Raw genomic sequence first — 15939 nt, 5'->3', positions numbered from 1 at the left:
GGCATTGCTGGTGGTTTCATTTCGCCTTTCTTTGAGAGTGTGCATTTTCTTATGGCATTGTTGTTTGAATCTTCCAAGAGTGAAGCTTTACCTTCTTGTTTGACAGGACAGATGTTTTTACCAGTCATTTCTGCATTCTCAATAGTAAATTCCGTCATTTTAACTTCTTCAGGTTTAGAGAGATGACCTAATATGGCATTTTTCTTGATGCAGTATGGTGTGTTTGAAAGGTTAACAATTCTTACTGGAACCTGTTGTTTAATTGGTGTGACTAACGCTTTTGCTATTGTTACCCTTCGAAGATTCATCGGTTCAAAATACATTTCTTCTGAAACTTGTGTCTGACACTGTGCACTGACAACAAATTCGGACATGGCTGGAATAGTTATGGCCCGCTTTATAAAAACAGTCTCTTCACTTTGTCCCTCAAATGTGAGCCATTCATTTCCAACTTTCAAACCTTTGTCTGGATATCTATAGCGAATTTGTGATGACTGATAATATCCCATCCAAGTAGAATTTCATCTCTGATTGGTGCAACATAAACTGGCCAAATAATTTTCTTCTGTCCTATGTAAAATGAGACTTCGGTCACCCCACACACAGTCATGTCTTTATTTGCTTCTGCCACAACAAGTTTCTTTTTGGCAGTTATAATCTGCGGTCTTAGACTTTCTGGGATTTTCTTGAATAGTTTGTCATTTATTACTGTCACCTCAGCTCCAGTGTCTACCACGGCACTACAATCAATATCATTCATTTTCATTTTAAGCTTTATTGTTTTTGCTCTGATTCTGTCTACAATAACTGCAGGTCATTAGTTTTAGAAATTGACTGTTCATTTTCTGTGTTGTGAATTGTTTTAAATGATTTCTCAATTTGATCAGATTCAACATGTAATTGTTCACAGGCCGTTGTTTCATTTAAATATGGGGCTGATAAGCGGCCTTTAGTACAAGCCCGTACTAGTTTTCCGCCTGCGATTGCTTTTCTTCATTTTCACCTTTGATTGACTTCTTTTAATTTCGATTAGGGCATTCAGGTGCAATATGACCTTGTTGTTGACATTTGTAGCAAATGATTTCTCTTCTTCGTTGGTTAATGGGTGTATTGTGGCCAGTTTCTAGGAGCAGTTTCTGTAACCGTCTTTGAAGCTTCTGAAATTCCCGCTGTATCTCAGACAATTGAGACATTGTTTCTACTTCTTGTGATACCTTTCTGTTTTTGATTCTTCTCAATTCACTTTCTTCATCATTAAACGTATTGTCATTCACTTCAACATCAATGTCATTGTCCATTTCAATCTGTCTAATACCAGTGGATTTCATTGTGTATTGTCTGCATGCTTCATGCCATGTAATCATGTCAACTGCTTCATTTAGGTCTTTCGGTTTTCTGGTTAAGACCTCGTAAAGCAGGCGTTGGTCTGGAAGGCCTTTTAAGAGATGCTCTATTAGTAGATTGTTGTAGATTGATGTCCCCTCCATTCCTGGGTAAGCGCGTGACATAAGATTGCTTACTCTTGCACTGTATTCTTGTATTGTTTCTTTTCCACTCTTTCGGACATTGTATAAGTTGGCCCTGTATGTTTCTGCCAATAAGCTTTGCCCAAAACGCTGTTCTAGGGCGATGATCAAATTATGGTTGTCTTCCCTTACTCTTTGACTCAAATTGGAGGCAAATAACAGGGCTTCTCCTCTCAAAGAAAACAGAAGTTGTTCATGGAACTTCCAGGTAGGCCAATTGTAGGTCTTGCTCATGAACCTAAGTTGCATAATAAATGGTTCCCAAGAATCTGCTTTGCCGTCAAAAACAGGGGTTCGTGGCTTGAAATCGTTGTACGCCGGATTCTGCATACGATAGTGCCCATAGTTTCTGATCATGGGGTTTTCCTCAGGAATGGTGTATGCATAGTCGGCAGATGCATCTGTTAGCCAATTCGAATGTGTATGATATGGGCGAAACGCTTGATGAGAGCTTTGTCTGTAAGATCTGTTAGATGACTCTATGGCATGAGGCATTAAAGGTGTGGTTTCATTGTTCGTCATTCTCTGTGTAGGCCTTATGTGATTTCTATTTAAAAACCTGCTTGGTAGAAAAGATGGCGTTTCATCATCAAAATCTCTCTGGTCCATATTGTTAAGTGGTGGAAAGAGTGAAGGTTGAAAAGTCTGTTCAGATTGAGTATCACGAGGAGAGCTACATCTTGGACTCATTATTGGAGCAGAATGGCATCGTTCATCTTCGGTTCCAGAAGTAGTGCAGATGGGTCTGTGTATGCCAGGCGAGATTGTTCGGTTTCTCAGCTCCATTTCGTTATTCAGAGTTTAGATGAAAGAAAGAAAAAGATGTAAGAATGGCAATGATGCAGATTTTTACATTGTTGCTGGGTCATGTGGGGGTTGCGTTCATTGAACGCCGCCTTTCCTTGTTGATCTTGTTTATCATAATTTACACTGTTTTGTATGATATCTGATTTAATGTTGACTGCTGAAGTGTGGATGAAAGATGTAGGTTTGTGCCCAGTACTTAGCAAAGTGCTCTTCAACCAATTTTATTAAAATTTCACTTTCTCCCAAAAATTTCACTTTCTCCGAATTTAATTTTACACATGCAGCATGCGTATGTCATATATCTGAAGTTAAATCTTTTGATAATGAAAAACTTAACCATGCCCTAGAGAAGTTCTTATACTAGGTTGACCGGAAAGTCATCAGCCAAGAGATTGGTATCTTTTGTTAGTTAAACTCATACAAGAGTTGGAAGATATTTTGTATCTTATTTCACAACACCAAACTTAACTTTCTCGAAATTAATTTTAAAACATGCACATGTATATGTCATATATCTTAGTTAAATCTTTTGATAATGAAAACTGAACACATGCACTAGAGAAGTCCTTATACTAGTTTGGCCGGAAAGTCATCAGCCAAGGGATTAGAAGCATTTGTTAGTTAAACTCATACAGGAGTTGGAAGAAATTTTTATTTACTTTGTCACACTTATTGCATGCACTATGTTTCACAAACTGGCCTAATCTCAGTCTCACTTTTCTCACTTTATACCTTAGCTAAGTATTACCCAAGGATAAATATGTATGTTTGTGTATGTGTGTGTGAATTATTAAGTGTAGTGATAATGACGCATTATTGCCAAGAAAGAAAGAAGAAAGAAAGAGATACCTCCAAGAATCTTTAAGAGCTTGCTTTCCAAATCTTCTGGTGGTAATCCCGCTTCTGGCGCCACTTTGTCGTAAACCTGGGTTTCGCGGTTCCGCCAAGCTTACAGGGTTCTTTCAAATTATAGTTTTGGGCGTTATGTATATCTGTCAGGAGCCGACACCACTGGCTTGTTGTATGGTTTGCCAGGAACCAAATTTCCTCACAACTGGTTGCAATTACGACTTCACACACGCACAGTTTTCACTATTTATTATTCAAGTGTAAATATTCATAAGAAGTGTCAATTTAAAATCAGTACATTGTAAAATATGCCAGCCTTTATAGTTTATATCTAATATCTGCACAACTCCACAGTTAAAACTAATACATGGTTGATCCCATACATAAAAGTAAATGTTAAGTCCAATTCCTGTTAAAGCAGTTCCAAAAATGACCAAATTCAGTATAAAGTTCAATAAATCATCAGCAGTAGAATAAAGATCAACATATTCATTTATTCAAGTTGAAGTTCTCTAACATTGATGTTCAAGACAGTACATTAAATTCAAAATGATTGTCCAAAATCTGTTAGGTTGTAAATTTTCTAAGTGTCCAAATAAAATGTTAATATTAAATCAATTACCAAAGTAATTATACAGCAAAAATTCCACAGTTAATCTTAGTCTGTTCTTCTCTCTCCTGATACTGCCGATAAGCCCTGTGCAGCCCCTTTTTATAATGATCTTGAGAAGAATTGTAACTGGCTAATTTGCACAGGCCAATTAAAATTACTTTAACATATTAATACATAAAACAGCAAAATTGATTGGCTGATAAGCCCTATTAGGAGTTTGCCCTATTTTAGATTGACAGATGATTGACACCTAAGGCATTGTTTACATAACAATTAGGCTCCACCCCTTTAATTCTTAACAAATAAATTTATATATCTTGTGTATCTTTAAACTCATACAATAAAATAAAATATAAAGCATGGAATCATAATCTACATAAAATTCTCTTTCTTATGATATAAGTTTCATGATGGAAAAGTAAGTATTTTAAGTGTTTTAAATTCTGGTCTAAACATTAACCCTTGCAGGTTTTATCACATCAAATATGGCTGGTTGTTATAGTAATATTATAACCAAATACAATAATAATAAAATGCAAAATACATACAAAATCATGACTTTTCTTAACATTACTATAAAAAGAATAAAATATGTATAGATTAATAAGAATGATAACTTATTCTGACATGTAACTATTGTTAATCTAGCAGACAACATATGTAGGCATAATGTATGCATCACAAATGAATATGTACAATGTGGTAATTATACTTAAATGAATCAGTTGTAATTAACACTTAACAAACAGATAAGACTTTAACACAGTAGCTAAAAGACACTGGCTGGACATAGCCCCAGGCATGTGATGTTTCTTTATGACCCTGTTATATTGTTTGATACTGTGCATAATTGACACATGATAAGTGGCTTTTATAAAAACATCAAATTATAACAAATTATATCAAAGGTATTTAAAAATGGTACTACCTAATTATCCAAAATTGTCACAAGTGTATGAAATAGTTGTTGTTGTTGTTGTATAAAAGAAATAATCACTATCATAAAATTTCACTGATATCAGGTTTACAACATAAATAACAGAATGACAGTGGTTTTTTTCAATGCTTAGTGTAAGCTTCATAAGGGTCATGTCAATCAGTCAGTCAGAATGTCTGAATGTTATAAAGGCCGGCTTTTCTCGTAATGCATGTTTTTTATATAATGGCCCAGTTTTCTATCCATAATGTCATGCTGAAAATGTAGAAGCTCTGTATTGGAAGTGCTAATGCGCCACATATTATTCTGTTAATTAATAATGCATATATAATAAAACTCATATTGAATCATAAATCTCCGAACCCTTGGCCAGACTAAAAAACAAGACAAAAGTTTTTTCGTTGGTAGCAACATTAATCGCCCTGTGACTTTGTCATTGAATGAAATGCCATGATCATGACTGTAAATTCTGCTAAATGCTCGTTTTCTTTCTTCACATGAAACTTTAAGCCACGCAATTTCTGAATAATTAAAGAACCATTATATTGATGTGCATACGTTTTGACTTTCTGTTTTTTTGAATAACAGTAACTTTAACTTGAAGCCAGCACAATGTAGATTACGATCAAAATGTTCTACTGTGATGTCAGCCCAACGGATTATATAAAACAGGCCCAGCCAGGCTAAAATTACCCAAGAATTTTGTAATTGTAACCCATCAACTACATGAAATTGTATGCACATATGAACCAAATTCAATTGAAAAAGACTTTGTATTATCACGCTTATGTGATACATTCATTTAATTACAAACAAAAGTTTTAGAATACTTAGCTAAATATTTCATATTTGCATAGGGTTTTTTATCCAAATATTTTCCAAATTTGTTAATATTACACAAAACAGCTTGGCCTTTGCAATATTAAAATGAATCAATAGCAAGTAATCAAAAGTTATCATAATTTCCAATGTAAAAATAATGGTATTCAGTCAATTACTGGAGAATTGTTAGAGTAATCCAATGTAAATGTTAAAATATAACAACAAAATGTGACTTAATCACTTACATGTTTGAAAGTAATTTGTCCAAGGTCTGATTATGGCTACTAAAAGTCGTGTTAATTATGAGTGACTAGTTTCTACATCACTTGGTATACTTATGTAATTCAGGCACCACTTTTCTTGCAGTTACCCTTACTCCCAACATTACTAAATGGCCAAATGACCTCCCTAAAACTAATCTACCCCCACCATTTCTTACCGGGATAAAGCTTTTCCTATATCCACCATTATCACCAATATCACTAACTGGTAGAGGTAGATCTTAAATCCCCAAGACAATCAGTATCAACGCAAACACTATTAAATCTGAGAGCGAGCTTCCAATACAAAACTTATTTAAGTTCCCTTATAGCCTCAGACGGGCAGAGTTGTAGGAGAGTTATCGGATAACTGGTATGATTGCTTATCAGTTTTACCACCACTGCTCCACCACTACTCCCTAATTTACATGTTTTTTCTGCATTTATCCCCAAAAAATATGGACACATAGTCCTGTTGGTATTCACAGACCGATGATTTGGCTTCACGGATGGTGTTGGGATCACTTAATATGTTAATTTTAAGCCACTCCTAGTCTTGTCCTTCAAGACTAGTTTTAAAACAAGCCACGCTTATAAATGGATTAAGCTAAAAACTTTTTCACCTCAAGCATATAACCTGTTTGCCATAACTATTCACCAGGTTTTTAATTGTGTTTCAGCTGGTTCTTGAGGAATTTGAAAATGAATGCGTTACAGTTGCGTTTGTCATTGAATTTCCAAAGCTCAAAGTATGGAAAGCCTTGACAAATCTAGGTTCAAAGTCAAATGAGATTATATTGGCATGATTCGCTCATATCCTTTTTTTCCGCAGTGAAATCTATAAAGAATCTAAAATTAATAGGAATATCTCCTGAGGAATCTCCACGCCAGGGATCCTAATTTATTCACAAATCACTGGTTTAAATTCCCTAACCTGAATGTTTTGTTATTTTGTTGCTGTTCCTGGATGGCGACTTATACAATTAGCAATTAAGATTCGACCATTTCTCCCTGATGAACGCCTGCCATTAGCTATTCAAAACGCATAATTAAATGCCACAAGATAACAAAATGAAGACACAAAAACTCAAAATGGGACCCCTATGGAAAACGCCATCCGCCATGTTTTTTGTCGGGTTAGCCTTATATAGAATTAAACTACTTTCTTCATATGCGAACCGCGAAGCCAGTGTTGAGGGCTTCAACAGGGTAGACAATATATGGAAAAAGTTCTCTTAAGAAAACAAACATTAGCTCTATTGTTATGGAATGAGTTTTTTTAACGATTTTTCTTTCGAAAACCTGGCTAAACGACGATTTCTAGCTTATGTTTGGTAATGATAATACTTGAATATATTTCTATCTGCCCTTCTATCGTTTTTATTTTTATACACCGGCATAGGCTTTGTCACATTCTTGAGCAGTAAACAAAAATCAGAAAACAATATATTGAAAGACTAAACGACTTATCCGAGCCAATGCTTCAGACTGTGTCAAATACTGCCACTTATAAACAAATGGGCACTCAATTAATTAGTGTGATGTGAAATATACACATGAAACAATATTGAGAGCTTTATTGCCTAACACAGTAAAGTCCCTTAAAAGCTTCAGTATCAATTTTATTCAGTAGACACCTAAATATGATATAAGTTTAATAACGAAATATAGTTTTTTACCTTACATGGTAATAATAATCATGTTTTGCGAAAATACATATGACCTTTATGACCATGTTGCGGGGCGATTTTTACGTGTTAATCTTAAGAACATGTAAAATTAATGAAAATGTAAAATGAATAAGAAAATGTCATTCAAACTTTAAGACACCGGTTTTCAGACAAAAACGCCCCATATGATTTTTCTACTAGAAAATTGTTATCAATTAATTCAATAATAGTATAAACCTAGAGAATATTGAATAATCAGTAGATTTTGACAAATCATATTGTATAATAGTTTTAATGACCTATTTCAGTATTTCCAAGCTGCCATTTTGCATTGCCCTTTTGAAAGTCAAGGTCAATTTAATTTTCGCGCAAGTGTTATTCAAATTACATACAAGTCAGCTCCTTATATATCCGGAAGATAAAAATAAAATAATGGTGTCTTTCTAAAAATAAATGTCATTCTTAAAAAGAACGACGTATCATTCTAAAAATAGACATATAATATCATTCTTAAAATATAATGATATATTTCTATATCATTCTAAATGTAGAATCCAATATGACCGCCGCTCATTCGCAGTATGTGGGGCTGAACCGACATCTATACTACTACAATAAAAACACTTCAATATTACAAGTTAGACTAAAATTAACCTTAAAAGAGTAACACAAACAAACAAAAGAGATCATAGTAAAAAACGTAACGTACTAACATATTGTTCTGTGGAAAAAATGATGGTATATTAGAAATATTTCATTTAACGACATACAAATGTAAACTATTCTTTTTATAGATATACGTATCTTGCTTGTTGGAAGGACAGGTCATGGAAAAAGTTCAACGGGAAATTCGATTGTTGGAAAAGACAAGTTTGCCGTAGCATTTTCAGCAAAATCAGTTACAGATACCACCAGGTGGTCAGGGGTATATTTCTGTCTTCTTTTTTGTTCGTTTCATTTAGAGTATTAATAACTTTGAATCGAAAGGAATTTTCTGTATATTTAAATGAGGACTCCCTATAGAATAGAAAATAAATCCATTAAATTGTTTTTTTTATTTCATAACATATCTGCGATGGCATGTGTAGCATTTAAGGACTTTAAGGGTGACTCAGCATTATTTTGATTGCAAGCTATATAGTTCAATATAAATGTTTTGACGTTTAAGGTATATAATATTATTTGATTACGAGCACTTTAAGTAGCCTTTGAATGCAAACATTTTGTCACCTACATTGATTGTCAACGCGATGCGCAGGTATTAACTTTAACATCATATGGTGCAGGTCATAATTAATACGTGTGACATAATAATTAACACGTTTCCATGTTTCAAAGACTTGAGAACATTTTATGTAATATATTAGCAATGTTCCCTTTATGTTACCGTCATTGTGTTTGGAAAGCTTACAACTTTCTATAGGAAATCTCAAATTGAAATAATTAGAATAAAAACAAAATATACAACATAAAAATAAACGTAAAAACTTTGAAAAAAGAGATATCCTGTTGTTCTATCTATACGAGGGCTGTCCGGAAAGTTCGTAGACAAGGCTATAAAATTATTATTAACAGTCATATCAATATGATGATTGAATATATTGCTAAAGTATTTATCTGCTACATATTTCTAAATTAAAAAACATGATAAAAGAAATATTCGTAAAGCGCCGATCACCATGGCAACATGATCAACGAATCACGGAGCACTTTTATTTCATGACGATAGCTACTCGAATAATAAGTTGCTGAAAGTTGTAATTTTAACGCCAACTCTCGTTTTAATTTTGTGACATCATGAGATACTATTATATGTTACATGTATTTAGTGAAAACAACGCTTATATGACACGAACTGAGATTTTAATCTTTACTGTAAAAACAAAATCAACCATAAAATGTTTAAGGCAACTTGTGTTAAAATGTCAAACAAGATTAAGAAGCGGCGATGACAGTATATCGTATAAGAAACGCTACAGACAACCAAAGGAAGCATGGGCAAAATATCGTATATTGCGTTACAACAACCTTTGAAAAAGATAGACATGTCACACACTGTATGAGAACCAGTGACATTTTTGTTTTTAAATAATAATTTTAAATATGGACTTCATAAAGTAAAAGCAACATAACATGTATTAAGTATACGCCAGACAGGTACAATGGCTGTTGAAATCGGAAGAAATTGAATAGCGGGTAAACATGAAGTTAATTTGACGCCGTTGACGTTGTCAAAGTGCTCCATGATGAGGTATATATGTAGTATGTAATTACTGTTAAAATAAAAATGTAAGTCACTGTTCAGTAATTTTTGATAAATGTGTTCGCTAGATATGTATATTTTTGCTGACAAAATTTGTACAACATATGTATTGGTATACAATAAAAAATGAAGGAGTATCTGAACTTTCCGGACATCCCTCGTATAAGCTGTTCATCTTATGTCTGAAACAACTGTAGTAACAGTTATTACCCCTAATTTTTTTGTAATGTTAATTTCCCATATGCCACTAGGAATAATTCTTACTGTTAAAGCAATGTGACTAAGACATGTGTACTGTTAAAAGGTAACAGTACATTTTTTATACGCAAGTTTAAAAAACGGGTCATATTATAATTCTCCCTTTAGCGAGCAGGCAGGCAAATTTTTGTCAATAGCATATTTCCTACACACTTAGAGGAATTTTAATGAATCTTCATAGAAATGCTCAGCAATACGAGAAGCTGTATCGTGCACAAAAACTAAGTATCTAGGTCAAAGAACAAGGTCACACTTAAAGGTCATTGAAAAACGCTTGCCCGGAGCAAACCTTCTACATGCATAGAGGGATTTCAATATAACTTGGCATAAATGTAGGTCCCTGTGACCAATGTCAAAGTTCAGATAAAGATATGGAAATGTGTTCGGACCATTTTGTTATCATTTATTGAGGGATTGAAACACAAATGGTCATTAGCATATTAAATACTGCTGTGAAACATGTAACTCAGGTTAATATATGCAAGGTCAAGGTCATTAAAGATGATAAAATATAGAAATTTTATCCAGAGCATATCTCCTCCACGCATGGTAGGACTCAAATGAAACTCCATAGAACTATTCACCACTATGAGAATCAGTGTCACGTGCACGAACCAGGTCTCTAGGTTCAAGGTTAAGGTCAAACTTACAGGTCATTGAAACATGCTTGTTTGGAGCCGAACATATACATTCATTAAAGGAATTTTTATGTAACTTTGCACAAATGTTTACCATTATGATGCTTATTGCGCACATAATCCAGGTCTCGGCTACAAAAGTCAAAGTCCCATAGAGTGGTCAAAGTTTGTGTACGCGAACCATTTAGACATCATTTATTTATGGATTGTAACATAAATGATAACTATCATGACTAACAGTATGACACCTGTAATTAAGTTAATATTTGCAAGTTTGCAAGGTCAATGCCACTAAAGATGATCAAATACCGGTATCCAGATATTCTCCGGATATTGCCCAGGGCATATCTCCTATATGAATATTAATATTGCCTTCATCTTTTTCAAAAGCTTTTTGTGATGATTTTCAAATGATTTGTTCGAGGTAATAAAAAAAACTCGTTTTTAAGTAACAGTATAACTACCGTCCCTTGTGAAAATACTATTACGGCAAACGCCTCGGTTTACAGTATTTTCCTCAGGATGATATTTTTACTGTTACCCACAAACCCATGTCTTAAATATTATTTTGATGGGAAAAAATATCCATATCACGAAAGCTAAAGCTCACTAAATCATACAGCACATCAAAGCCTACTACATAAATAATAACTATTAAACGTCGTAAACATACCACGTCACCCATAACACCTACGGAATATGCTCATTTTGTCTGTTTCAGACTAAATTGAAGAATACCCCTAAATAGTAGTCAGAATCTTTCGCCTGCAGTTATATTTTAGTAATTGAGACAAATTGAAACGCTTGAAACCTTTCAATAAATATTATAGATGGACATGTTCCAGTGTATCGAGCAACAATGCCCTTTTGCATATTTTCATTATGTTTTATAAACATTGTATGGAACACGCTTTTCTTTTTTTTTTCTTTTTAATGGTCTTTGGACCTCTGGTAATTTTTTTCTGTCCCAATTTATTATTTCTCTTAATTATTAAACAACTACTAAAATATCATTTAAATTGCAAGTGTTTTCTAATTGCACCCAAATTTAGATTGAAAATATTCCGATTTGCCGTTAAATATAACAAGAGCGATCAGTAATCACATGTGTCGCCTCATGATGGCCAATTTCATGTTGAGACAAATTTTGTGATAGACGTACAGTGCACAACTAGACTTGGTACTGATCATTCCTGTAAAGTTTGGATATAATTGCACCAGTAGTTTATGAGGAGTAGTCCGGACAAGCTTTTGTGTATCTGGCAACACACAGAAAAAAACACATTTTTATCAAAGGGCCATAACTCGGCCAAAAATCATTCAACCAATAAACCCGTGAAATATGTGCAAGGACTTGAGCTACAGATCAATCCTGTACAGTTTGATTGAAATTGCATTAGTGGTATAAGAGAAGTAGTCCGGACAAACTTTAAAATTAAAAATCATTAAAGGGCCATAACTCTGACAAAAATCATTGAACCGGAAAATTCTGACAATATGCACAACTACACTTGGTACTGATCATTCCTGTAAAGTTTGGATGAAATTGCACTAGTAGTTTATGAGGAGTAGTCCGGACAAGTTTTGTGACGGACGGACAGATAGACGGACAGACAGACGACGGAGAAGTGATCCCTATATGTCGCCACTACTCCGTAGAGGCGTTACAAAAATGAATTCATTCGTTTCCTTATATAGACCACATGGTTTTGTACTGCGTGACTGTTTATGATTTTAACTTAATGTGTGGCGGCTGTAAAAAGTCTCCCCGTACATTTAATCAATGATGTTATATTTTTGATCCTTGAAGATCGTTCAGCACGACATTTTTGTTATGCTTGTGTTTTTTTAGTTTCAACTTTTCGGCATTTTCTAGTTGGGTGGTTCCAATATTCCTTCTTGAATAATGTTGAATCACCCTTAGGATATGTTGCCTGCTTTTTAAATTTGTCTTTTGACGTCTTTTCTGTGATACGCAGGCTTCATAACCTCTGATCCCCTTTCAAAATTCCATTTTATTTAGTTCCGTCCATTGTTTCCTCGTTTAGGGCACACGTATTTTTTTAATTGGGGACCATACGCCGCTTTTCATGGAATGGCACTACTGTGTCACATTGAAGGTTCCATGATAACCGCCGTATGAACACATCTGCGGATGTTTCTAAATTCAAAATTTTACTATTTCATGTTTAAATGTTGAATTCTGCTTAAGCTGGTGCTAGGGGGCATGGACGGTAACTTGCACTTTCCAGTACCGTCCATGAACAGGCTCAATCAAACCGAGCCTGCAACATTTTCAATTTTGCCGTGTTGGGCTTTCTTTAGGGATTATGTATTTTTCTATTTTTTGACGTTTTATTGTATTGGTTTCCTGCCTTACTTAGATCATAAAAGATAACGCTGTCAAGACAACAAGAATATTATATGGAACAAACAATTTATAAGTAGGAGATGAAATTTGAATGGATGTTCTTTAGATAAAATTATTTCAAAGTGTTTAAATACTTGATTCAAAGTGTCGCGGCGCATTTTTTGTCAATAGCGCAATATATAATTATATATATAATTGAATATATATATAATTGAATTATTTGGTATGCAACATCAGTCAGTTTGTCTGTACAAAACTACACATTTATCGTCAACAAACTTAAACCAATACTACCAAACATTAGATGCTTTAATTTTTTGTAATGAACTTTCATTTTCTTTATGTGATATTCAGGAGAACATTGTTTTCCCTTTGCTGAAATAAATCCTAAAAAAACACAACCCAACAGTGCAAGAAATCGCTTGTTATGATTGACGAGTGTGTATCCCATCTATGAGTAAAGTCTGTATTCGAATGTTCTAAAAACCATTTAAGGTTGTTTTTTATTTTTATGTACGATGGAAAACTTGTGCAAGTCCAGGTACTCTTTGCTTTATCTCGTGAAATCATAGGGTCAAAGCACAGATATCTCTATAAACACACCTGAATCGGACAAAAATAAGGCGCCTTCAGACGATATTGTTACAGTAAAATTGATTCTTTGTGACGGTCTATGTAAAAATTTTACATATGTAGGCTGAATATGGAAATGGCAGTTTCAACCTCAGATACAATTGGAAAAAAATCCATATAACATGTATAGTGTAGATGTGTATAATTATGCTATAAATCTTGATTTCAGGTATGTACTCGATTTGGAAAAACTATCGAAGTGGTTGATACTCCAGGCATTTTTGACACTGATAAAACGGTGCGTGAAATACATAAAGAACTTACCCTATCACTTTTATTGGCAACCCCAGGTTTCCATGCAATCGCGTTTGTTCTCGAGATAGGTCGGTTTACAGACGAACTTGTAAAAACAAAGAATTTGTTTTTCGAATGGTTTGGCAGTGGTGTTGATAAATATGCATGCATTATTCTTACCAGAACAGAAAACGAAAAAATGGTTGATGATTATATTGCCACTGATACAACGGGAGATTTGCAAGACTTGATACGAAAATGCGGTGGAAGGACAAGAATAGCTCCTATCGAAAATAAATCAAGTGACGTAAAACGAAAGGAAGCTCAAGTAAAACGGATAATAGAAATGGTGGAAGAAATAAAGAAGACTAACAACAATACTCACTTTACAAATGTAGCTTTCCAATTAGCGACTGTTTATGCTTACAATAGGGGGTCAGAATTATTGTCACCGGATACAATTTACATATTAAGGAATGCTGGTGTGCAGGTGTCTGACAACGATTGTAAAATGATTGACGACTTTGCTTCTGGTTCGAGCACTATTGACGAAGTAAAGAAAGTCTACCGAAGAAGAAATAGAAATATTGATGTTAATTCTGAACGCGTCACTTATTTGTCAGATAAAGGTTTCAACAATGATATTAGTATAGACGTTCCTGACGATCAAACAAGGGTAGATTCCAGAACTGGTACTTCTGATACAGACCCTTTAAAGGAGCTTAAAAACGACATTAAAAGTGGTCGAAAAGATGAAACTGGAACTTTAGCAATAAAAAACTTTAAATGCATTATAGTATAAGCATCTATATTTGAACTTTGGAACTTCTGCGCGAATAAATGATATATTATTATAGCTGATTTTCATTTTCATACTATTGAACATACAACCCAATGAGATGGCGAAAGAGTTTTGACGTTATCAAAAGTCGATCTTGGCAGGGTGGTTAAGGTCTTCAAATTCTTTGACTCTCACTGCTGTTAATTCGAATTTCACCAGGACTTCAGAGTTTTCATGTGTGGAAGCTTAAAACCAAGAACGAAAATCAAGGACTCAGTCTAAAAAAATATGAAAAACTTTGAAAAACTCGAAGAAAGAAAGAGAGAGGGGGGGAGAGGTAATAACAGTTAAACAATAATTCAGGAGACAACTCGGCTCATTTAAATACACAATAGCTTTAAAGTACGTTTGATAAAATGAGTTTTTACTAAATTTTTCCAGATTTTTATACCTTCTTTGTTACGTTCATATTTTGTTCTTCATATTTTTTATGACGACTTGCGTTTTTTACTTTTTGAAGAAATGATTTATATATCACGGGATGGAAACTGTTACACGATAACTTGTCACGTCTACTACCAGAAGAATTTCGTCTCTCATATAATATTTCGAACCTCGTATTCATGTAATTAGTAACATGATATATTTGTGTATAAAAAGATGCTTATAAATTGTAAAATTTGATACATATTCAAAGATATTCGTTCAGTCATTGGCCCAAAATGTTAGGATGAAAACGAACAAACACTCTTATAACGCAATTATTTAGCATGCCAAGCATTTATATTGAACAGGAAATTTTTGTATTGTTTAATTAATATATTTATTTATTATTACTCTTTCTTTTAAAAAAAAGATATGTTGTTTAAAGAATTGTTATTTAAGAAAATCTATCTCAAAATATACCATTCATTCCAAAGATTTCAAGATTTTATTCAAAAACCAATGCATATGCAATATAATATGCATAAGGTTACGAAAGGTTAACAACATTTGATACTGAACAGTTATTCAAAAGGGATTAACGAAACACACACATATATAGAGAATAATAGGTTGGTGCCGTGGATGGAGAAAGTTTATCTGGCGAGGCGGAGGAATTTATTGGGTGAGCCGAAGGCACCAACCTATTATTCTATTTATCCTGTCACCGTTTTTTTTTAAAGAATTTTATTAGGCCTTATCTTTATTTTTGATAATTTTTATTTTGCTTGAAAAATTATAGAGTGAAATAAAATAAACAAACAAAGTTTTATCAACGTTTCCAAAATTCGTTA

The 15939-nt window shown here is 33.8% G+C and overlaps 1 protein-coding gene across 1 annotated transcript in view; it reads left to right on the top strand.

Annotated features, from left to right (window-relative positions):
- Positions 1-15689, top strand: part of LOC132734477 (GTPase IMAP family member 8-like) — a 40579-nt gene extending 24890 nt beyond the window's left edge. Inside the window, exons 7-8 of the mRNA XM_060721220.1 lie at positions 8279-8409; positions 13817-15689. Coding sequence (XP_060577203.1) covers positions 8279-8409; positions 13817-14683 — 998 coding nt within the window. The 3' untranslated portion in view covers positions 14684-15689. The remainder of the gene's footprint in view (positions 1-8278; positions 8410-13816) is intronic.
- Positions 15690-15939: the final 250 nt, after the last annotated feature.

The sequence above is a fragment of the Ruditapes philippinarum genome, unplaced genomic scaffold (genome assembly GCF_026571515.1).
Source record: "Ruditapes philippinarum isolate M1 unplaced genomic scaffold, ASM2657151v2 ctg6998_1_1_1_1, whole genome shotgun sequence".
NCBI classification, from domain to species: domain Eukaryota; kingdom Metazoa; phylum Mollusca; class Bivalvia; order Venerida; family Veneridae; genus Ruditapes; species Ruditapes philippinarum.
The sequence above is the reverse complement of the archived record's forward strand: the minus strand, read 5'-3'. Positions and strand labels throughout refer to the sequence as shown.